Source organism: Mustela lutreola, chromosome 1, assembly GCF_030435805.1.
Source record: "Mustela lutreola isolate mMusLut2 chromosome 1, mMusLut2.pri, whole genome shotgun sequence".
Lineage (NCBI taxonomy): Eukaryota > Metazoa > Chordata > Mammalia > Carnivora > Mustelidae > Mustela > Mustela lutreola.
In genome coordinates this window covers 971,444-996,237 of record NC_081290.1, presented here as the reverse complement: position 1 = coordinate 996,237, position 24,794 = coordinate 971,444, and the positions used below count along the sequence as shown (strand labels likewise).

Sequence of the window (24,794 nt, the reverse complement as noted above, 5' to 3'; positions counted from 1 at the left end):
GCCTGGGTGGCTCAGTGGGTTAAGCCGCTGCCTTCGGCTCAGGTCATGATCTCAGGGTCCTGGTCGGACTCTCTTCTCAGCGGGGAGCCTGCTTCCTCCTCTCTCTCTCTGCCTGCCTCTCTGCCTGCTTGTGATCTCTGTCAAATAAATAAATAAATAAAATCTTTAAAAAAAAATACATTTTGTTTCTCCTTATTTTCAATAATGTGGTAGGTATAGTGCTAAAGTCCTAGAAAGTAGTAATAAAAATTCTTAAGACTTATTTTCAATATTTTAAAAGTCTGATAGAAATATTTTTAAAGGGACGCCTGGGTGGCTCAGTTGGTTAAGCAGCTGCCTTCGGCTCAGGTCATGATCCCAGCGTCCTGGGATCGAGTCCCACATTGGGCTCCTTGCTCGGCAAGGAGCCTGCTTCTCCCTCTGCCTGCCATTCTGTCTGCCTGTGCTCGCTCTCTCTGATACATAAAATCTTAAAAAAAAAAAAAAAATATATATATATATATATATATATATATATATATATATTTATATTTATTTATTTATTTAAAAACCTGGACAAGCTAATGAAGATTCTTTGGTTTTGGTTTTAGCTGGCATTGAAATTGGTGATATGATGCCAATTATCATACTGTGGGAAATTCCAATCGACAGCTGATGTCTTTTTAAGATTTTAAATGATCTCTACACCCGACGTGGAGCTCGAACTTAGAATCCCGAGATGAAGGTTGTTCTACTGACGGAGCCAGCCAGATGCCCTATGTGGAATTTTAATAGAAGCACCCAGGGTCCCTGGGTGGCTCAGTGGGTTAAGGCCTCTACCTCAGGTCTTGATCTCAGGGTCCTGCATCGGGCTCTCTGCTTGGCAGGGAGCCTGCTTCCTCCTCTCTCTGCTTGCCTCTCTGCCTACTTATGATTTCTGTCAAATAAATAAATAAAATCTTAAAAGAAAAAAAAAAGGAAGCATGATTACACAGTGAGCAATGTAGTTGATAAATACATAGCCATTCAAAACACAATCCGGGGGAGCCTGTGTGGCGCCGTCAGTTAGGCATCCAACTCTTGATTTTGGCTCAGGTCATGATCTCAGGATTGTGAGATCAGTCCCGCACTGGGCTCTGGGCTGGGTGTGGTGCCTGCTTGAGATTTATCTCCCCGACCTTCCCCTGTGCTCTCTCAACAAAGCAAACCCCAATAATAAACAAAATGAAAACAACAACAACAAAAACCCCCCGAGTCTGTGAAAGAATGTATTTAAAGTGTGTCCTGGTAATGCTAAGTTGGAACTACCCTAAAATACCACTTAGCCCCCACTGTCACCTTTGTGCAACCTCATCAAGGGTAGCAGATTCAATAAACTTTAGTCCATTACCATTAAAGCCAACAAACCTCAAGAGCCTTTTAAACTAGATGGTTTTCAAATTTCTCTGAATGCTATACTTAGAATATATATAAACATGCATCTTTTGGGAGGTCAAAATTCATTTTGGGTTAGATTCTCAAGATATAACCACTACAGTAGCATAAGGAAACTTGTCTACAAAGTGTTTCTCATTTGTGTTGGTCTTTGATAAACTCAAACTCTAAAGCATTGTTATTTGAAATTTCTACATTTTAAATAACAAATCAGAGTATACCGAATATCTTTTTTCAAACTACAACTCAGTCCCAGCACCCTGAGATGGATATACCTCCACCAAAATGGGGGTATATCTTTTTTTTTTTTTTAAAGATTTTTCAAAAGTCATCTCTGTACCCAGTATGGGGCTCAAACTTAAAACACTGAGATCAAGACACATGCTCCACTAAGCCAACCAGGTGCCTGAGGGGTAAACCTCTTAAATATTTGATACTCAAATAAAACCAGATTAAGCTACCACTTAAACATAGTTCAAGTTTTCAGAATGTACTTTATGTGTAATTTCAGGAAAGCACTATGCTCTACCCTAGTTTATAAGAAGCAGTGGTTGAGAAGTCAAAGGTGAATTTTTATTTCTTGCCATTCAACCAAAATCCATTGAAATTCCACATCAAATTAAACTATTTCAAGACAAAAATACAAAACCCCAACTAACCCTAAAACCCGTATTTTTATGACAGTACTTTTGAATGACTTCATAGAAAAGGTAACAGAAAAATTGCAGTACACCTGCAGTGTCCTTGAATCACTTTTAATCACTGAAACTTAGCATCCTGTGGTTCACATCCTATCAGAAAATCTTCGTAAAGGGTAGTGATGAAATTTTCAGATATTAAAAATTAAGTACTAAAATTTACAATTAGCAAGAAACCCGTCCCTGTCACCATTCTGAAAGCTGCATCAGGGAATGGAATAAGAGCTCCACTTATCCATGTTAGTATCCCAACAGACATCTTAATAATCTTATAAACAGAACCATGAGACCACAGAATACTGGTGAAATTAATAAAGTTTCTATTAGGATGAGGACTACCACACAGAACTCAGTCAAAACCATTTGGGAAGCACATTTAACAAGAACACAGGCTACTTATGTTTGTGTCTTAAGGACCTCAGAATTTCCACCCTCACACCTTTGTCAAATTACTTAGTTCTAAATACTTGGATGACACCCTGATAACTTTATTGTTCAACCAAATGAAGTCCTATGGCTTAGCCTTGCTGTATTTAAAATTTACATCAGTCGGCATCCATAGAGCCTAAAATCTGAATTTATAGAATCTAAAGCCCCTTGGGGGAAAAAAAAAACCCAAACGCATTTTTACTCAGTTCTTTGTAATTCTCAATCATCTACAGATGTAGTGTATTTCTTCAAAGTCATATATATATCAAGACTTGATTGAAAAGTTTGGATTTTGTTTAAAAAGCCTTTATTCATTTTTGATCAGGGAAAGGACAATCTCCATGTCAACTTCTCACCTAATCATAAATTTGAACAGGATTCACTGCCCTCCAGACACTGCACCTACAGACTTTGACAACATAACTTAAAATCAAAATCTTCCTCCTTCCCTAACGTTGCATGTTGATATAATGAACAGTCCCTTGCAATAACCCAACATTGGTACTTGGCCTAGGTTTAAGGTCAAATAGCAAAACAGGATGCAAAAGGAGGCCAAGTGCATTGTAACTTGATAGCCAGCAAGTACAAACATCATTGAACAGAGAAAAGTTGCAGGCACCAAATGAAACAAAAAGCAGGTTCATCAGCATAAAAAATTAACATCTGGTTGAAGGTGAGGTCAACTACTACGCATTTGAATGTGTATGCCAATCCTAGAGCTTAATGTGGAACCACAGAAAACAAAAGTTAAAATCCTTAGATCCAACTACACTGAATGTTAAAATTCAAAACTAGGGTTTACCCAGGAAATTATCCCAAATCTAGGGCTAAAACTGCTTCTTGATGTACCAGGAAGATGTCTTAATGACTCAGTCACTTAGACTTGCATTGACATACATAAAACTTAAAGTGTACTTTCTATTACTCCTTCCTATATCTGAATTTGGGTATGCTTAACTACTCGGCTCATGCACTAATGCATTAAAAATGATGAAATCTACTACCATGACTTTTTCTAAGAACTCACACCACATTAACAGTTAACACCCAATATAGCTTCCTAAAAATGCCCCAATAGAAAACATTTTGTTCAGTTTGGTGCTTGCTTTGACAATACCAGAATACAACTTTATTTCCTCAGCCACTACTACGTCAAATACCTCAATCTCACATTTGCTCAAATTTTAACCACCTATCTGACAAAATGCTTGTTAAAATTTGTTTTTGATACTCTTAAACTGTAGCTTCTACATACAGTGTAACAGGGCCTTTTGCCTGGGTACATCTGGACATTTTAATTAAGAAAACAAAGTCAGGGTATTATGATTAGCCGAAGCTCTAACAGACCACACTGATCCTGATTTAGCAGATCTCTAATGGCTTCCCAGAGACAGAAACAAAGCACAATCTTTTCTATTCATGAAAGGAGCTACCAACATGCTTTGTGCCAAAAAGGTGCACTTTACCAAGACACAGTCCAAAAAGATTCATGGTCTGCTAGAAAACCTCCACTACTGACAACCCTATGACAAGGCCTCCAGATACACAAAGAACATTAAAGGTGTGGTAGAAATCTCTTTCAGCAGGGAAATGAAGCCTTAGCGGATAGTATACATCTAACAAAAATGGGTAACAGGGGGACACTGTAGCTGGCTATTCATAAAGGACCACAGTTTCTCCCTATGGACCAATACTCCCTACAAAATAAACTGTGCCTTAATTATTGCTTATTTTAAATTACACTTTTACAGAGCTATTTAGTACCTGACGCAGAAAAACAATCACATAAGGAAGCATTTATTTGAGGTTTAACATGAAATCATACAAATAAAATTGGTATAAACACAAATCCACATCGAGTCATAACACAGATAGCAAAAGACAAAGTAAAAACAAAGAAAACTAATTGGCGGCTATATACAGTTGGACACAGTTGTGTCTTGTACACTAGAAAGTCTTTTACAAAATAATCATCTTAGATCAACAGAAGACCAATCTTCAATGTCGTCCTGCAAGATGGGTTAACTTTAGCAATTTCCTCCTAAAAACAAAAACAAAATAGCAATTAGATTTGTGCAACTCTGAAAGCTTTCAAAGGTCCACTTTCATGAATTGTTTTAAGTCCTCAATTTATTCTTTTCTTCAATAATTAAAGATCACATGCATACTCAATTGCAAAATGTAATTTGGGTCATTAATAAATTCACCCTGGAGTTCCCAAACGATAGTTAACTCAGTTAAGGAATTGGGGAATGCAATCTTCCCATTTCACAGGTTAAACTGTGCTAGATTAAGGTCTACTAGAAGGATCTCTAGTAAGCCAAAAATCCCTCTTACAAAAGTTAATTTCTAGTAAGCTTTTATATTTTAAGAAAACAAATTGCTTTGTGCATATGATCTTTAATTTATATCCCAGATTTTAAAGTTCTTGTTTTGGTTTGTAGATTTCACTATTAGCTATAAAAAGAAAAAGCAAGCATTAAATCTTAAAGAATGAACACTTAAAATGAGGCTCCACAATTGAAATACAACACTAAACAGAAGACCAAAATGATTAAGCTGTAAAAAGGCATTTATGTACTTTAACTCCTGTAAAAAACCATTTAAGTTAAGTTTAGACACTTAATCTTCAAAAAGATTAAAAAAGAAGCCAAAGTCTGAAGTTTTCCACTTTAATCTTTACGCTGGTACATGAAGTTGGAAGAGACCATACCACAGGACAGCGTTTTCTGGTGTATGCCTTGCGCTCTGCCCGCAACGTGCGACCCCCAGAGATAGACGTGGTCAGGGTGACACACGGCCTGCAATGAAGTTCCCGCTGGCGGGTACAAACAAGGTATAATGTCAGAGTTAGAAGACAACATTCTTGTTTTCCTTAAGTTGTACCCATTTCAGTACTTTACCTGTTAATAGTTCTAAAAAAGTTTAATTATTCCTCTAGACCACCTGGTACACAACGCAAACAGAAAAACTCTTAAGTTTTTCTGTAATACTAAAGAAAGTGAGATAAGACTTTAAAGTTAAAGATCTATAGACACTTTAGGCAAAACGGGCTCATAAAGCAATTAAAAAGTTAACAATTTAGTAAAAACAGACTACATAATATTTTGTTTTTACTTATTTTTCATTTGTCTATTGATCTTTAAATTAAATTAGACATTTCCACTGGCTTCTTGTACTCTTACACACACCTGTTTTCTCCAATGTCCTCCTTTAGTATGGCTGGTAATTGTTTTGGTGATTGCCACCCCCTCGAGATGCCTTGCCGTAAGTGCTCTGTTGGCCTATTTTGAAAACACAAAAAAATTCTATTAAGATATAGTTTTCTACAAAATGGTTTCGTTATAAATACTTTAGAGACATGTACAACTCTGCATGCCAAATGTTAAAATACCAGGTATCTTAAATAGCCATTATAAACTAGTCATATATCACATATTCTACAACATTTATAACCAAAGTTTTTACATTAATAGAATTACCCGATGACTACCAAATGCCTAAAAACTTAACTCCAAACACTTCAAGAATGGAAAACCCACACACAAACAATTTCAGAACAGGACTGTACTGTAACATGGAATTTTAATACCACTGGTTTATGAAATTAAGTTAAATATTCTTACCACTGTAGTCTGCATATCCCTGTCCATATCCATAGTTCCCATAGTTATACCCAGTATAATCATAGCCGCCATAGCCACTATAGTTTTGATCACCACCATAGGCACTATTGTAATTTCCATATCCTTGATCATAATAGTTATTAAATCCTTGGTTCCAGTTTTGGCCCTGACCTGAAACAATGCACAATGATTGTTAGATAACAACTTCTGACCCCCAATCCTACCACAAAATGTTGTATTCCTGTCCCTCATGCTGAAAATCTGAAACAGGTGAACGGACATCTATATAATTATCTGACTGAGAAAAATTACTCCAGTTGTCATAAAAGGGGACAGAAAGTCCAACTGTGCCAATTACCAAGAGCTTCCTAAATGTAACAGAAAAATCAGAACAAAGGTGAAGACAGGAAGGCTGTTTGGTTTTAAAACAAGGACTCCCGCCCCCAAAACCTAGCATGCCATGGTGTTATCATGTAATCCTAACTACATTAAACTGGTATTACTTTCCCATTAAAAGTGGCCATGCTTGGAAGACAGGAAACCAGTGAACTAACAAATACCCACCCATTAACTTGAGCATTTTATGCTGAAAATCTGCTTTATTTTCTCCTGGGCTTTTTTCTAGTGAGCAGTTTACAGCTTAAACCATGGAGTCACTTTCAAAGAATTAAGCCTCACCTCGTCCACGACCCCTAGTGCCACCTCGTCCACCAGCTGCAGCACCTCTTCCTCCTTTTTGTTGCTGCTGTTGCTGCCTGTATACCTCTTTGGGTTGTGCAACTTTGATTTCACACTGTAAACACATGAGAAATTTCTTTTACTGTAATGTCAAGCCATTTTATTCTTCTCAAAACAAATTAAAAAATCTCCCTAAACAAAACAAAAAACCACCTTCACAATTTTCATTTCAGGTGCCTGAGTGGCTCAGTGGGTTAAGCCTCTGCCTCCTCTGCCTTCGGGGCTCAGGTCATCATCTCAGGATCCTGGGATTGAGCCCCACATTCAGGGAGCCTGCTTCCCCCTCCCCCTGTGCCTACTTGTGATCTAATAAATAAACAAAATCTTAAAAACAAAAACACCCCCCCAAAACCAAAAACTTCATTTAATAGAAGGAAAATGGTTTTACCTTCCCAGAACCGATTTGATGATATCTGCTTTCTAATAATTTCTTTACTGGCTCTTCATCTGTGTATGTGATAAAACAAAATCCTCTTCTTTCATTTGTTTTTGTATCCATGGGAAGTTCAATATTTTCAATCTGAAACCCAGAAGCACACTCCAGATCATCCACCAATGATAAAAGCTAACGCCCAAATCTTCAAGCTTCAACAGAACATACTGCAAGTTCCTCTGGTCAGAATACTTCCGCATAGGAACTCGTATTTTATGATCAACATCGCACCACAAAAATTCATCTGTGAAGCGTTCCGAGGGGAGCGGAACTTATTCAGCATCGTTCTGTACCCAACAGATGCCACTGGTTGGTAAGTCCAAACCCTGACCACCCCAAAGCACCTGTGTTTTGACCAAAATAAAGATGCTGGTTTCCATCCCAGCACAGAGAAGAACAGCGAGTAAGGTGCAGTGACCAGAGGGCCCGAGCCGCGAAGTTCACCCCTCCCCCACCGGACTAATCCATCTGTTCTGACAGCTGGGGACTCAGGGTACATGCACTCAGAACCACACAGCGCACCTCTCCAAAGGCTCCAAAATATTCTTTAATTTGTTCTTCCGAAGTATCTGGGCTCAATCCACCCACAAACACCTTTTTGGGCGGTTCTTTCCCTTTTAAAGCTTTGGCCCTTTTGGGGTCTATCAATTTGCCATCCAGTTTGTGTTCCTTGAGCTCCAGCACCTAGAAGACAAGCGTTTTCAGTGCCCGGCGCGGCCCGACGCCCGGCGCCCGGCAGCCGCGCAGGGCAGCGCTCCCACCTTGTCGACACTAGCCGCGTCTTTGAAAAGCACGAATCCGAATCCTCTGGATCTTCCGGTCACCGGGTCCGTCTTAATCGTGCAGTCCACCACTTCCCCAAACCGGGACAGATACTCGGTCAGGTCTTTCTTGCTCGTATCCCAACTCAAGCCTCCAATAAACATTTTCCTGGGAACCAAGTTATTAAAAGGGAAAAAGCTCAGCCGCGCCCCGAGGGTGCTTCCGTCCGCACGACAGAGCGGGGTCGCTCCACCGTGTCCTCCACAACTCAGCCCGCGGACCCCCGAGCCCCAGCGCGGCGGGCACCGCGGCCGGTCACCGGCCGCCGGACACGAAGTCCAACCGCGGCGAACCGCTCCGCGCTGCTCGCGTCTCCGGCGGCCCCGACCGGTCCCTCGGCCCGCGGCCGTCCAGGCTCCGGTCCGACCCGAGGCACCCGCCACACGGCGCGGCCAGCGCGCGGCGGCCGCGGCACAGACACAATGAGAAGGCGGCGGCGGCGGCGAGCGGCGCGGCCGGGCCGCCCCTCCCCCTCGGGCCCCACGCGGCGCCTGCGCACTCGGGCCCGGCCGCGCCGCCGCCCGCCTCCTCCAACTCCCCGCCCTTCCCCCACCTTCCGCGGGCCTCCCGGGTCACCCCCTCCGTCTCCTACTTTCCTCTTCCCTTCAGGCCGCCGGGGCCCGGCGGGCACGCGGGGAATCGACTCGGGGCAGGAGCCGGGGCAGCGCGCGGCTCCCGAGGGGCGGAGGGCGCGTGCGGCGCGCTGGGGGAGGGGCGAGAGGAGAAGCGTGCGGTACCCGTCATCCTGCTGGTTCTTGCTCGCGTTGATCTTGGATCCCTCTGCGAACTCCTCTATGTTGCTGTACTCGTTCACGTCCTCCATGGCGGCGGCGCTGTCGGCCGGGCGGTGCTGGCGCGCAGTCCGGGTCGCGGCGGCAGCGGCGGCGGAGCGTTGTATGGGGCTGGATTTAAAATGGCGGCGGAAGAGATCCGGGCGCCGCCTGCGCCCTCCCTTTATAGCCGCCCCGCCCGCCAATCGCGAGGGCGGCTGCGCGGTGACGTGGCGCTGGGCCCGGCGCGCCCCCTGCCGGGCGGAGCTGGCGGCGAGCGAAGGGAGGAGCGGGGCGAGCTGCCGCGGCGCCCGCGGCCGCCAATGGGAGAGGCTGCGGGAGGCTAAAGTAGCGGGAGCGGAGGGGAACAATGGCGGCGGCACATGGGAGAGCCGGGGCGGGACCTCCATCGCGGCCCTCCCGCTGAGGAGCGAGGTCGCGGGCGAGGGCGCGCGGGCCTAAGACGAGAGGAGCGTCGGCGGAGGAACGGCGGCGGGGCGACGAGTCCTGGGCCGGGAGTCCGAGCGGCGCCGTCGCAGGGCCCCAGGCCCGCTGGTCCCGGCGGCCTGGGTCTCCGGCGTCCTCCGGCCGCTCCCGCGCGCAGCCGTCCGCCCCGCCTTTTTCCAGGGCCCTCGGCGCCCGCGTGCGGACGGCTGCGGGGCGGCCGCCGCTGTCGGTTAGCACCGCGGCCGGGAAGCTCCCGGAAAAAGGCGGACTGCGCCGGGCGCCGGCGGCCGAGCCCGCGAGCGCGCCCCCCGCCCGCCCCGCCGCGCGCCCCCCGCCCGCCCCGCCGCGCGCACGCGTGTTTTGTCCTGGAGCCGGCTGGAACCGGCCCGGCAGCGGGCGGGCGCGCGGGGCCCCTCCGGACCGCGGCGCGGCGGCCTCTTCCGCTACCGCCGCAGGCGCGCAGGCCGGGGAGGCGCGGCGGGGCCCCCTGCGCGCGGCCGGAGCCGGGGCGGACGCAGCACGGCGGGCCGGTCCCGCACGGCCTCTGCTGCGGGCGCCGCCGGGGGGAGGGGCGCGAGCCCGCCCGGGCTACTGTGAAGCTGCGCCGGCGGCGGCACTGGGCGGGGAGGGGGCCGGCTGCCGTGGAGGGCAAGGGGCACTCACATCCCCGGCGCGCCACTCGCGGGGCTCCCGTCTGCACGTGCCCCGGGCCGCTCCCGCTCGCGCTACCCGTCTGCGGCGAGCGCGCGCGTCCCCGCGCCCCCGGCTCCCGCGCTCGCTGCTTTGTTCCCGCCCACGCGAGGCCCCTGTGGACGGATCGCGCTCGCGGCTCCCCGGCGGCCAATCGGCGTCGACGCCCCCGCCCCGCCCCCCGCCCCCCGCCAGGACCGCCCCCTCCCGGCCCACGTGGTCTCGGCCTGGGCCTCGGTAGCTGGGCGGTGCGGGCGCCGGGGCTGCGGGCTGTGCCGGCGCGGGGGCGGCGGCGTTCCTCGGGCTCGGCCGCACGCGGCTGCGGGTGGACGCTCTCGCGGCGCCGTGGGAAGCCCGGGGCGCCGCCCTCCGCGCTCCCTTGCGGACCGAGGCGGGTGGGCGCGTGCGCGGGGGCGATGGTGGTCCTGCCCGTGCCCGCCGAGGTCAGCGTGATCCTGTTGGACGTCGAAGGTACCACGACCCCGATTGCTTTCGTGAAGGTGAGGGCGGAAGGGAGCGCGGCCGCGGTTCCCCGAGGGCCGGCGGAGGCGCGCCTGAGTCTCGCGGACTCGGCCGGAGGCGGGAGGCGCGGCTGGGCCCCGCGGCGTGGGCGGCAGGAGGGCGGCGGCGGGGTGCGGGACGCGTCCTCCCGCGCCCCTGCCCCGGCTTCGTGCGGGGGGTGGGGAGGGCGGAGGGGGACGCGGGGGGCCTCGGGTTGGGCCTGGCCCGGCGGGCGCCGCGACCGAGCGCTGCTGGGGCTTCCCGTCGCGCGGAACGTGGGCCGGACCGTCCCGACGGCGTTGCGGGCCGCGCCGGGGTCCGGGGCGGGGGGCTCCTCCCGCCGCTGCCGGTCGCGGCCGAGCCGCGCTGCCCGGGTCGCCGGCCGCGGCGCCGCGTTAGCGAACCTGCCTGCGCTGCGGGCGGTGTCCCCGCAAGCCGCGGCCGCTGGAGCCTCTTTCTGCCCCGAAGCCCGCATCCCGGCGCGTCGCCGCCGACCAGACAGTGTCCGCTGCTCCTTCGGGGCCTCGACGAGCCCTGGGTTGGTCAACGAATGTCAAACACTCCTGTATTTTAGAAGGAATTCCTTGGGCCTTGTCCTCGCTTTGTTCGACGTCTGGGGGTGAACGGAGGCGTTACCAGAGGGTTTGCACAGCACAGGAGTGTCTGCAGCGCAGGAACAAGCTGAGCGGTCGGACTTACTTCCAACGTTGACCGTGAAGACTGATTTCCTTGACGTGAATCGTTACGTAAAGTCAGGACTGCGGTGTAATAACCACTTAGGAGTTTTTAGGAGAATTACAATACCGTCTTAGCACAAGATCTTAAGAAATCTAGTTCGACCTTTTTTTCCTTTTTTAAAAGATTTTATTTATTTATTTGACAGAAATCACGAGTAGGCAGAGAGGCAGACACAGCGAGGGGGAAGCAGGGAAGCTCAGCAGGAAGCCCGGGGCTCGATCCCGGGACCCTGCGATCCCGGGACCCTGCGTCGTGACCTGAGCCCAAGGCAGAGGCTTAACCCGCTGAGCCACCCAGGCGTCCCTAGGTTGACCTTTTTTCCTAGTTTTTAATTACACCAGAGACCTGCAGAAATATTCAGAATTGACCCCACATGTTGGTAATAGAGTTGACTGTTTTTCTCTTCACAACTAACGAAATAACCACTTTCTCAGAGTTTTCAGGAAAAAAGGATTCCTCATCTTTGTGGGTTATATAGTTCACAAGTTATGAACTCTACCAGGGATAATGACAGGAGAGATAGTGATGCAACACAAGATTATGTACCATTCTTGAAAAGTTGGTTAGGGACTAGGATATCTCATGAAAAGATTTTATTTATTTATTTGACAGAGATCCCAAGTAGGCAGAGAGGCAGGCAGAGAGAGAGGAGGAAGCAGGCTCCTTGCGGAGCAGAGAGCACGATTCTGGGCTTGATCCCGGAACGCTGGGATCATGACCTGAGCAGGGACAGAAGCTTAACCCACTGAGCCACCCAGGTGTCCTGCAAATCAGTTCTGTAACAAAACATGGGTGAGGGTGCCTGGGTGGCTCAGTGGGTTGAAGCCTCTGCCTTTGGCTCAGGTCATGAACCCCGGTCGTGGGTTCAGCGGGGAACCTGCTTCCTCCTCTCTCTCTGCCTACTTGAGATCTCTGTCTGTCAAATAAATAAACAAAATCTTTAAAACAACAACAAAAACATGGGTGCCATACCCACCACCTCTCCACTCCCCACTCGCCACCCAATCCTGTCTTTTGCCAGACGACATGAGCTACTTCTTGAAATTTTTGTTTATGGTAGACTTATTTTGACATCTCTCTGAAAGTTAAAATGCCTTCATGGCCTAAATAGACTTTTTTTTTTTTTTTTTTTTTTTTTTAAAGTTTGACACTGGGTAGAGTCCAGGCAGGCTGGAAAAAATGATTTCGGGGCGGGGGGGGGGATTGTTTATTTTTTAAAATGTATTTTTTTTTTTAATTTAAATTCAAGTTAGTGTATGATTACTTTCAGGATAGAGTTTAGTGATTCATCAGTTGCCTATAACACCCAGTGCACGTTTCAGGGACTTTGTTTAAAGGATATTTTCTTGTGCTTTGTCCTGTATTCCATTGTTACTTTATTCACATTACTTTTCAGTCTGTTATAATCTAATAAGCTATAATTTATTTGGTATACATTAGTATATCAAAATTAGTATTTCCAAAAGTATATTCAGAAGTCTGGTGGGTATTTATAGTAATTCTGCAAAATGGATTCCATTATTAAATGCACTTTTGGAAAATATTTACCTGGTTTCTTTATTACACAGTTCTCAGAGCCTTTATATAATGCACATACACTCACATATGTGCTTCATGAGTCTTCAAGAGAGTGACATTTCACAAATTTTACTTGAACAAAACACTTTGTAGCAGAGTATGTCAAGGACTGATCTTTTAAACCTTTTAAAAGAGATGCTAAATCATACCCTTCGTGAACCTCTGAGCATGGAGGTGGAAATTGGACATGTTTGTTCTACTTTGGACTTTATTAGCTACGTTAGGTATGTGGAACATACAGCTCTACTTCTTGTGGAAACAGACATCGAGTACCACACACGTGCCACTTGTATACTTGACTCATCCTCAAAACCTCTGCGAGGTGTGTGCACTGTCCACATTTTACTCATAGGAAACTAAGATTCTTAAAAATTGAATGGTATGTCTGGATTTGAACCCAAATTTTCTGGCTCCAAAACTTCTTTATATTATTACACTTGACCTCTAAGGTGGAAACCACAGTGCTTGTTCCATGGGTACAGTGAAGTGTTTGCAGATGTTTGCCACCATGCGCATGTCCTTATTTTTAAACGATCAGGAAAGTGTGGCATATTTCAATTTTGGGGTTACAAATAAATTTGAGTAGGAGAATTTGCAAGTGCGGAATCCGCAGGTAACGAGATGGGTAGTGTAGAGTCGTCACCCTGTAGGCTTGGATGCCGTACAGGGCAGGATGAGCATTCTGGCTCCTCTGTGTTTTATGGTAAGTTAGTTAGTGTCTCTGAATAAGGTACATATTTCCTCAGCTGTAGTGTGGGGATATCTACCTCATCAGGCTGCTGAGGACATTTAACGGGTGCTTAGCCCTTAAAAAAAACTTTGTGAAATGAATGAATATGTTTGCATCAATATTTCATCTACCATCCCAATAAATCTTGTTAGAGGAGGTGGGCAGGAGACATGTTTCTCATTTATGCCTTAGGAATACTTGGTAATAATCTTGGTAATAATTGAGAAGATCCCATTAACTGAAAATATGGATCTGATTGGGATTTTTGCCCCTAAAATATATTAAGTGGGGCATGGTGGGTCCCCTAGCCAAAGGTTCTTTGTGTCTGTGCTGCTCAGACTTGAATGTGTATACGGATCATGTCGGGTTCTTGTTAAATCGAAGTTTCGGAGTCAGAAGGCCTGGCGTGGGACGGGGTGTGGAATTTGTCACAGGTGCCCAGTGATGCTCCATGTTCCACACTCTCAAGTGTTTAGTCTTCTTGCAGATTGGAAGTTACACCTGTGTGTAGGCCTGTGAGCGCTGCTCTTCGCTCAGAGCTCATCTGGCCCGGTAAAGTAGATGGAGCGAGAGAGTATAGATGCACTAAGGAGGTCTGTCCACGTTAACAGAGCCCCAGCCTCTCAGAGGTTAAGTGAACTGTTAGGGGTCAGTAAGGCCCTTACGAAGAACAGCGTGATGCATAAGCATGGTGGATAGACGACAGAGCATGACGCCAGTGGCCATTTCCCAACTTTAGCAAATCACTGCCAGAACTCAAGTGTAAAGTGAAAGCACCATTCGTTCTTATTTATTTATTTGACAGACAGATCACAAGTGTGGGGGGGGGGCTGTGAAGCAGGCTCCCTGCTGAGCAGAGAGCCGGATGCAGGCCTCTATCCCAGGACCTTGAGATCATGACCTGAGCCAAAGTCAGAGGCTTAAGCCACTGAGCCACCCAGGTGCCCTACACCGTCATTCTTAAAGGACGAATAGAACATTAGCAAGGAGTTCCGTGTACTTACAGGACCACCTAGATAGTTGGTTTAAATGTGTAATTGAGTGTGTGTGTATAGTTGGCACCTGCATGATAAGCCTTTGGAATGGTCTGGCAGATGGGCAGTGAATCGCGCTTTACTAAACCTGTTGTGTTGTGTCTTGTGGTTGCTGCAACCAAATTTCCACAAACTTAGTGGTTTAAGACAATCCAGATTTATCATGTTACACACTTCTGGAGGGACTGCTCTGAAATGGATCTCATGGAGTTAAAATCAGGATGTTGACAGGGTTGCAGAAAAATTGCCCTGCCTTTCCTACTTTCTAGAGGCTGCCCACATTTCCTGGTTCATGGGCCTTTGCTCTGTCTTCAGAGCCGGCTGCATAGCATCTTCAGATCACTCTCTGAGTTTCCTACTTCTTTTGACCTTTAAGGACCCTTGTGATTATATCAGACGCAACCACATAATCCAAGGATAATCTTCCTATCTTGATCCTTAATTTAATCATGCCTACAGTACCTTTGCCATATAAAGTAACATTCACAGGTTTTGAGCTTTAGGATATGGATATCTGAGAGTGGGGAAATTTTCCCCTTTACCATACTTGACGAGTACACATATTTCTAGCAGATCCTTTATAGTTCTAGGCTGCATAGGAATTAGAATTTATAATGGGTCCACTTTTGTTTTGAAATTTGTCATTAAGATTGTGTTGGTATGGAGGTTGGTAAAGGCAGCACTTAGGGGCTGGACTTTTAGAGAATGAGATATTTGGCAAGGTTTTGATTTAGACTGAAGGGAAGAAAAGATCTCAAACTAAACTTTCTAAGTTAGAAAATATGAATTAAACAGACGAATTCTTGATCTTGTAAATAATATTTATTTGAAGGAGCAGATACCCATTTAATTGAAAATCAAAATGATAAAAATTTTAATTTCTGCTTATTTTATTTTATTAACATATAATATTTGTTTCAGGGGTACAGGTCTGTGAATCGCCAGGTTTACACACTTCACAGCACTCACCGTAGCACATACCCTCCCCAGTGTCCATAACCCCACCACCCTCTCCCTACCTGCCTCCCCCCAGCAACCCTCCGTTTGTTTCCTGAGATTAAGGTCTCTTATGGTTTATCTCCTGAGCCCATCTTGTTTTATTTTTCCCTCCCTTCCCCCCACAACCCTCCATCCTTCCTCTCAAATTCCTCATCTCAGAGAGATCATTTGATAATGTCTTTCTCTGACTGACTTATTTTGCTTAACATAATACCCTCTAGTTCCATTCACGTTGCTGCAAATAGCAAGATTTCGGCAGGGGGGCAGGTTGATGGCTGCATAGTGTTCCAATGTGTATATATACCACATCTTTCTTATTTATTTATTTATTTGACACACAGATCACAAGTAGACAGAGAGGCAGGCAGAGAGAGAGAGAGGGAAGCAGGCTCCCTGCTGAGCAGAGAGCCCGATGCGGGGCTCGATCCCAGGACCTTCAGATCATGACTGGAGCCATAAGGCAGAAGCTTTAACCCACTGAGCCACCCAGGTGCCCCGAAGTTGACATTTCTTTCTCATGAAAACTGCTGTGTTAATTTTATGGTGTTTCTCGGAAGAGAGCTGTGTTGTCTGATAGTGTATCCCAGCTTCAGTGAAACATCTGTTTGATAAGTGTCGCTTCTAATGTTTTCAGCACTGAGAGGTCTGTGATGGCCATTCTGCCCTCAGTAGGAAACTGCTAGAAGACAACTGTCAAGGTACAGTGAACTAGAACTTTCCTTCTACCTGTGCTGCTTATTCTTGACCCCAGTAACTGCAGCTGCGTCATGTTTCTGGTCTTCGTTCACGCTATGAACTTGTCAGGCTTTTTCAGCTGCAAGAATGAGGTTCTAGGACCTGCTGTGCTTATGGCGGTGATGAAGCTGAATGAACAGGACCTGCTGTGCTTATGGCGGTGATGAAGCTGAATGAAGTGGAATGCAGAAGCCTTTGAAGATGGCAAAGCTCCACGGAAACACTGATTATGACGCGGAAGAACCAGGCGAATACCGACAGTGCTTGTGAAGAGTCAGGAAGAGGGGACCTGACCTTTAGTGAAAGCCACCTGCTCTGCGGTTTCCCACCATGATTCCTTCCACCTCTGCTCTTGTGGCCCTCGTCAAAAACATGGTAAAAATGAGACCCAGAACGTGTCTAATCTCAAAGAATCTGCGGAAGCTTTGGAATGGCAAGACTGTCTTGATAAGTACCTGTGGGTTTGCTTCCCATTCCCCCAGACCGCCCCATTGCTTAGTACTGTTTCCCGAGGGGAGATAGACCCAGTGTGGTATGTGATGGGGCTTTATTTTTCAGGGAGAAACAAAGGGAAGAGCCCTTGGAGAGTCACTGTATTGGGTCTGAGTATACCAGGTGGATGGAAAGCTCCACTGGCCTGAACGTCAGGTGTCTTACTCTGGAACCTTCTGTGTCCTAACACTTGCATGATCCTTCCTTCCTTCTGTTACATTTATATGAACACCTATCATGCCAGGTTCTGCTAGGGACCCATAGTCCTTAAGACCTAGACCTCACCCTCATGGAACCTGGTAAGGAAGGCGATGTCTTTGCATCGTGGAACTGCTGTGTGTTTTCCTGTGGGCTACGAAGATTTAGCTCCTGAACTTGAGTGAGCAGGGATTTCCAGTGCCCTATCCCTTTCTTCTGTTGCCCTCTATACAGCTGAACGTGCCCGTCCAGGCCATGCTCTTTGATGCTGTCCTGTTCCTCCAGCTTGGAAGGTAATCATTTTTGTCCCTCCAAGTGCAGGTTGGTTCCATGCACTCGTTACGTATAAACATTGTTTACTGGGCTGGGCTGTGGGCAGGCAGTGCTAAGACTTGCTTCTGCTCTCAGCGGACTTTGTTTGAGCAGGAGTTTTCGAGTCCTCTCCCCTTTGCTGCAGGTCTGTGCATTTGCCACTGCGGCACCTGCTGCCTTTGGGGTTGTAATTGTGTCCTGTCTTCCAGCACTACTGAGAGCTCCTTGTGGACAGAAACTGAAGCCTTTTTTAATTTTTTAAAAAATTATTAAATTTTTTTTTAAAAGATTTTATTTGAGAGAGAGAGAGCACGATTGGGGAGAGGGCACAGGGAGAAGCAGGCTTCCTGCTGAACAGGGAGCCCGACACAGGGCTCCATCCCGGGACTCTGAGATCATGACCTGAGCTGAAGGCAGATGCTTAACCAACTGCACCTCTCAGGTGCCCCATTTTTAAATTTTAATAGCAACTGTTTGATTTCCATATAAGATGGGAAGCCTGGTAGGTTATTAGGATAATGGCCTATAAGTATGTAGTTTAACTTTGTGCATACAAATTAATTGGGACCCAGTATGATCTAAAACATAGGAATTCAGGACCAAGGCATTCAGCCAGTGCTTATTGATGGTGCTCTATGGTGCTTTCCAGAATGGGCACAGGCTGGGCTGAGGTTCAGGATGGCCTCTGCGATCTGTGCTATTCCAGGTTTCCTCAAGGCGCTACTTTATCGTGTCTGAACAACATGCACTTTAGCCGAAGTGTTTCCAGAGTGACATGGATTTTCATTGATGCAGCGTTTCTAAACCTAGAAGTCCAAAGGAAGAAATCAGGTAAAAATGGACATTAAAATCTATGAAAAAAGGGGTGCCTGGCTGGCTTAGTTGGAGGAGCGTGCAACTCTTGATCTCAGGATCGTGAGTTTGAGCCCCATGTTGGTGGTAGAGTTTACTTAAAAAAAAATCATGAGACATAGAAAATTTATTCACAATTAAAATTAAGTTAAGGGACGCCTGGGTGGCTCAGTTGGTTAAGCAGCTGCCTTCGGCTCGGGTCATGATCCCAGCGTCCTGGGATCGAGTCCCACATCGGGCTCCTTGCTCAGCAGGGAGCCTGCTTCTCCCTCTGCCTCTGCCTGCCACTCTGTCTGCCTGTGCTCACTCTCTCTCCCTCTGATAAATAAATTAAAAAAAAAAAAAATTAAGTTAAAAAGCTAAATATATCATTGAATGGAAACTTGTATCTGTTACTTTGTGGATAGAAGAAAGTGGTTCCCCGGCCCCCCCCCCCCCCCCCCCAGATTTTTCCTCAGAATAATTCATGCTTGTTATAAATTGCAAACATTATAGAAGAATATAATAGAGACTGAATGTCTCCTTTTGTTTCTGTCACCCAGAGATGACCAGTAAGAATTTGGTGAACATTCCTTTTGATTTTTTCCTCTGCATACAGTAATTGAGATTATTGAAAAAAATGTCCAATCTACTCCCCAAAAGACATCAGTTATATAACCTTAACTTTTTAAGTATATGTAGTAGGCCTCTGTCTTGCTCAGATAAGCTTGTTTTCTTTGTTGTTGTTTTGTTTTGCTCAGATAAACTTTTTATTTTTATTTATTTATTTATTTGTCAGAGACTGAGGGAGAGAGAGCGAGTGAGCACAGGCAGACAGAGAGGCAGGCAGAGGCAGAGGGAGAGCAGGCTCCCTGCCCAGCAAGGAGCCCGATGTGGGACTCGATCCTAGAACCCTGGGATCATGACCTGAGCCGAAGGCAGCTGCTCAACCAACTGAGCCACCCAGGCGTCCCTCAGATAAACTTTTTAAGGACATCCTGTATTTAGCTCTGAGAAGTCCTTCCTTGTCTGATGATTCGTAAAATTTTCTATTCTTACAGCTTGACTAAAGGGAAAAAAAAAAGCCTTTTTTTCTAATAGTAAAAGCTTATTTTTGTGTAATACTTCTGATTTTCGTATTTATTAACTCTTGATTTTCAAAACTGGTTTTGGTGGAGGTAGGAGTCAGAGACAGGGAAAGCCAACGCCCTGGGAGCCTGTTGTACCCGGTTCTCCATCACCCCTCTTTGGAAGGAAATCCATGTTTCTGAAATGGAATCCCCCGGGAAGAGGTTCCGGGAGACCCCACGAGGGTCTGTCCTCAGGGGCCCTCATGGGGCCCCAGGACCTCTTTGCAGAGGATTCCATTTCAGAAACACAGATTTCTTTCCAAAGAAGTCTTTAATACCGAAAAGGGTTTTTATTTATTTATTTATTTTTTTAATTTTTTTTTTAAAGATTTTATTTTTATTCATTTGACAGAGAGAAATCACAAGTAGATGGAGAGGCAGGCAGAGAGAGAGAGAGAGAGGGAAGCAGGCTCCCTGCTGAGCAGAGAGCCCGATGCGGGACTCGATCCCAGGACCCTGAGATCATGACCTGAGCCGAAGGCAGCGGCTTAACCCACTGAGCCACCCAGGCGCCCCCGAAAAGGGTTCTTTGTCCTCTGCGTGTGTACATGAGGGTTTCCTTAACTTGATTTTCTCTTGAGTGATTCATTATGTGGCCTTCTTGCAAGTTCCATTTCTGAAGTCTAAAAAGTGTGGGGTTGACACCCTTCGTTGAGTAAAGAGAGACTAAGACATGTCGTTTGGATACTAGTGGTCATCACGGCAGTGGGACCTGGGTGAGAATTTGGAAAGGACCCGGGGTCAGGCCGTTGTTCGGCAGTTCACATGGTATGGTCCAAGAGGCTGGCTGACTCCCGGGCGGGGCCTTATGTGGGTCTAAGTCATTGTAGCTTCGTTTAAGCTCATTAGATCCCTGCAGCGGGATGATGAAGCTCTGGGGTCTGGCACTTCAAACTAAAAAAAAAAAAAAAAGATCTGATTAATAAACTGTTACCATAGTCTGTTAATATGTACTTAACCTGGGGCACCTGGGTGGCTCAGTGGGTTAAAGCCTCAGCCTTCGGTTCAGGTCATGGTCCCAGGGTCCTGGGATGGAGCCCTGCGTCAGGCTCTCTGCTCAGCGGGGAGCCTGCTTCCTCCTCTCTCTCTGCCTGCCTCTCTGCCTGCTTGTGATCTCTGTCTGTCAGATAAATAAATAAAAAGTCTTAAAAAAAATGTACTTAACCTTTATGTGCTTCTGTAAAATGGAATAATAGCCCTTGTTTCATAAGGCTTTTATGCAAATTGAAATGGTTTCATTAAGACTATTCATTAATCAATTCATTGAATAGGTGTGGAGTGCTTGGTAAGGTCAGGGAGAAAGTCCATGCTAAAGCTATCAGCAATAGATGGTATTTAAAATCTTGAGATTAGGGGCGCCTGGGTGGCTCAGTTGTTAAATGTCTGCATTCGACTCAGGTCAGGATCCCAGGGTTCCTGATCCGGCTCGCATTGGGCTCCCTGCTCTGCAGGAAGCCTGTTTCTCCCTCTCCCAGTCCCCCTGCTAGTGTTCCCTCTCTTGCTGTATGTCTCTGTCAAATAAATAAATAAAATCTTGTGATTAGATGAAGGCACTGAAGATTGGCTATGGGCAGGGATGTGCCTGGAATGGTAGGGGCTCAGTGAATGTTGGCAGTCACGCCCACTATTACTACAGTGCTTGTGTTATTACTACTATTATTAGAAATGTTCCAGACTTGCCAGGTGAACTGAAATGTCTCATTTTTCTTAGTACAAATGTATTTGAAAGCTTTATTAGAAGTTTCTGTGAGACTGTCAGGATCCCGGAAGGTTGGGTGATCGCAGTGAGTGGTGCTCCCCAGAGTCCTCCGTTTGCGGAACTGGATAAGCTCAGGCATTGGGATTTGGTAGGCCTGCATCTGGGTCCTGCCTTTACTTTGTATCAGCAATGAAACCTTTAGAACCTCAGCTTCTTCATGTGTTCAGAGGGGTCACCCTGCAGGGACACCAGGTGGATTCAGAAAGGGGATGTCAGGGCTCCTGGGTGGCTCGGTCAGTCAAGCTTCTTTCAGCTCAAGGCATGATCTCAGGGTTATGAGGGCTCTGAGCTGGGCTCTGAGCCAGGCATGGAGCCTACTTAAGAGTCTTCCTTTTTGTGCACCTTCCGTGCTCGCTCTTGCTCTCTCTCTAAGAAAAATAAAAAAAATCAATTATCCACTCCTTCCCTTTCCCTTCCACTGCTAAGGGCTACGACTTCAGGCCAGTCAGGTTTCCTTCTCTGAAACTCCCAACCATAACGGATATTCTCTCCCAGTGCCTATTTTTAAAATCTTATCCCAGCTATTAGCCAGCCCCTTGTAATGATAACCTTTCCTTGTGTGATGTGATTCATTGCAATTAATTAGATTATAGTTTATCTTTCTTTAAGGAGTTTAATCTCCTTAATGGGATTTAGAAGACTTTTTTTCTTATCTGGCAATGCATTTATTCACTCATTTGAATGCACATATGAAATGTAAGACTTGTGCTTTCAGAGAGGAATGGTTACATCCCTGCGTACAGCATTGAAAATAGGGACACCAGAATTACAGTCTCTGAGCCCCTGTGGCCCTATGTAGCAGTGAGAGCACCAGACTTTTGTAGTTCCTAGGATGGTCTTCAGAAAGATATTTAAGGAGCAGTTTTAATCCCACAGCTGCTGAAGCTGTCTAACAGATGACAGGGACCACTCCTGTGAAGTCATTAATTCCCATCTTTGGAAGTGTTCAGGCAAGTACAAACTTCCAGTTATAAAATAAGTAAGTTCTGGTATGTAATGTACAGCATGGTGACTTTGATTAATGCTATTGTTACTGAATATATGAAAGTTGCTAAGAAAGTGTATCTTAACAGTTCTCATCACAAGAAGAAATCTGTGTGGTGATGGATGGTAATTGGGCTAATTATGATGATCATTCTGCAGTATTGTATGTACCTGTCCAATCATTATGTTGTGCACCTGAAACTGATATATGTCAATTATATCTCAATTAAAAAAGAGATTATATACTGTCACTGCAGAAAATGTATAAGCAAAACAAAACAAAACAGAGAATCTTTTGCTGGGAAAATTGGACAGCTATATGTAGAAGAATGAAACTCAACCATTCTCTTACACCATACGCAAAGATAAACTCGAAATGGATAAAAGACCTCAACCTGAGACAGGAATCCATCAGAATCCTAGAGGAGAACATAAGCAGTAACCTCTTCCATATCAGCCACAGCAACTTCTTTCAAGATATGTCTCCAGAGGCAAAGGAAACAAAAGCAAAAATGAACTTTTGGGGCTTCATCAAGATCAAAAGCTTTTGCACAGCAAAGGAAACAGTCAACAAAACAAAGAGGCAACCCACGGAATGGGAGAAGCTATTTGCAAATGACAGTACAGACAAAAGGTTGATATCCAGGATCTATAAAGAACTTCTCAAACTAAACACACACAAAACAGATAATCATATCAAAAAGTGGGCAGAAGACATGAACAGAGACTTCTCCAGTGAAGACATACAAATGGCTATCAGACATGAAAAAAATGTTCATCATCACTAGCTCTCAGGGAGATTCAAATTAAAACCACATTGAGATACCACCTTACACCAGTTAGAATCGCCAAAATTAACAAGACAGGAAACAACAGGTGTTGGAGGGGATGTGGAGAAAGGGGAACCCTCTTCCACTGTTGGTGGGAATGCAAGTTGGTGCAGCCTCTTTGGAGAACAGTGTGGAGATTCCTCAAGAAATTAAAAATAGAGCTTCCCTATGACCCTGCTATTGCACTCCTGGGTATTTACATGAAAGATACAGATGTCGTGAAAAGAAGGGCCATCTGTACCCCAATGTTTATAGCAGCGATGGCCACAGTCACCAAACTGTGGAAAGAACCAAGATGCCCTTCAACGGACGAATGGATAAGGAAGATGTGGTCCATATACACGATGGAGTATGATGCCTCCATCAGAAAGGATGAATCCCCAACTTTTGTAGCAACATGGACGGGACTGGAAGAGATGATGCTGAGTGAAGTAAGTCAAGCAGAGAGAGTCAATGATCATATGGTTTCACTTATTTGTGGAGCATAACAAATAGCATGGAGGACAGGGGGTGTTAGAGAGGAGAAGGGAGTTGAGGGAAATTGGAAGGGGAGGTGAACCATGAGAGACTATGGACTCTGAAAAACAACCTGAGGGTTTTGAAAGGGCAGGGGGGTGGGAGATTGGGGTACCAGGTGGTGGGTATTATGGAGGGCACATGTTGCATGGAGCACTGGGTGTGGTGCAAAAATAATGAGTTCTGTTACACTGAAAAGAAATTTAAAAAAGAATTACCAAATTAAAAAATTACCAGATCGAAAAAATAAAAAACCAAAACCGAAAAACTGAGAACCTTTGCAAATGGCCATGTTCCCCTTGATTTTTGTTCTGTGGATTAGATAGTCCCCAGGAGGGGATTATGCTGTATATTTGAAACCTGTTTCATTTCTTATTAGAGAGTGTAATTTGTTTCTAAGACCCGTCAGGCCACTTAACTTTCCTTTCCTTTTATCTTCTGAGATTAGTAGAAAAATAGTAGTCCAGAGAAAAAGATTATAGTCCACTATTACTGCTTTTGTGTTGTTTAATTTTCTGGCTAAAAAAGTTGTATTTACTTATTTTTTAAAAAATATTTTATTTTAAAAGATTTTATTTATTTATTTGCCAGAGAGGGAGGGCGTGAGCATGTGTGCGCACAAGCAGGGACAGAAGCAGAGTTCCCACTGAGCAGGGAGCCAGGTGCTGCTTACCTTATTTTCAAGTAGGCTCCATGCCCAATAGGGGCTTGAGTTCACAGCCCTGAGATTACGAGTCTCGTGCTCTACCCACTGAGCCAGCCAGGCACCCCTGGCTGAAAAAGTTTTAAGTTCTGAAATACTTTAAATCATTTGTTGTACTGTGTGGTTCATTGGAAGGCTTTTATTTTTTTTTATTTTATTTTATTTTTAAGATTTTATTTATTTATTTGAGAGAGAGGGAGCATGAGAGGAGAAAGGTCAGCGGGAGAAGCAGACCCCCGCCAAGCAGAGAGGCTGTGTGGGTGTGTGGGACTTGATCCTGGGACTCCAGGATCACGACCGGAGCCGAAGACCGTCACTCAACCACCTGAGCCACCCAGACGCCCCATTGGAAGGCTTTTAAAATAGTTTCTTTAAATAGCTATACTCTAAGTATTACTCATTACCTTTTTATTATCCATTTTCCTCAAAGGAGACTTGAGTAAACAATAGAGTGACTGTTTTATTCTTATTGATTCTATGACCTTTTTATTAAAACAACCTCTTGACCATAAAGCAAATCCATAGTGGACTCCTAAACATTAATGAGGCAGCTTCCTTAATTAGATGTTTCAGAAATGTGGCCCTTACAGAGCCTTAATGGGGCTCTTTCAGAAAGCCACCGCTGGGCTTCCTGGGTCATGTGAAGTGCTGCTTGTGT

The 24,794-nt window shown here is 45.8% G+C and overlaps 2 protein-coding genes across 4 annotated transcripts in view; one reads left to right on the top strand and one right to left on the bottom strand.

The window, feature by feature from the left end:
• Nucleotides 1-4,316: 4,316 nt before the first annotated feature.
• On the bottom strand, nt 4,317-9,573 carry HNRNPDL (heterogeneous nuclear ribonucleoprotein D like). Of its 2 annotated transcripts, XR_009348638.1 has the most exons (9): nt 8,897-9,573; nt 8,099-8,267; nt 7,860-8,021; nt 7,293-7,424; nt 6,845-6,959; nt 6,167-6,337; nt 5,732-5,824; nt 5,254-5,358; nt 4,317-4,581 (listed from the first exon to the last, which is right to left on the bottom strand). XR_009348638.1 is itself a non-coding variant. In XM_059151759.1 (8 exons), the coding sequence occupies exons 1-7, from the start codon at nt 9,337-9,339 to the stop codon at nt 5,754-5,756; spliced, it is 1,263 nt and encodes a 420-aa protein (XP_059007742.1). In that variant the 5' UTR covers nt 9,340-9,573; the 3' UTR covers nt 4,317-4,581; nt 5,732-5,753. The 2 variants fall into 2 exon arrangements, 1 of the variants encoding a protein (XP_059007742.1); XM_059151759.1 differs by lacking the exon at nt 5,254-5,358.
• Nucleotides 9,574-10,291: 718 nt separating this feature from the next.
• Nucleotides 10,292-24,794, top strand: part of ENOPH1 (enolase-phosphatase 1) — a 31,788-nt gene continuing 17,285 nt past the window's right edge. Inside the window, exon 1 of one of the 2 annotated variants that reach the window (XM_059152065.1) lies at nt 10,292-10,566. In XM_059152065.1, coding sequence (XP_059008048.1) covers nt 10,483-10,566 — 84 coding nt within the window. In that variant the 5' untranslated portion in view covers nt 10,292-10,482. The remainder of the gene's footprint in view (nt 10,567-24,794) is intronic. The other variant, XM_059152139.1, reaches the window with a different exon arrangement.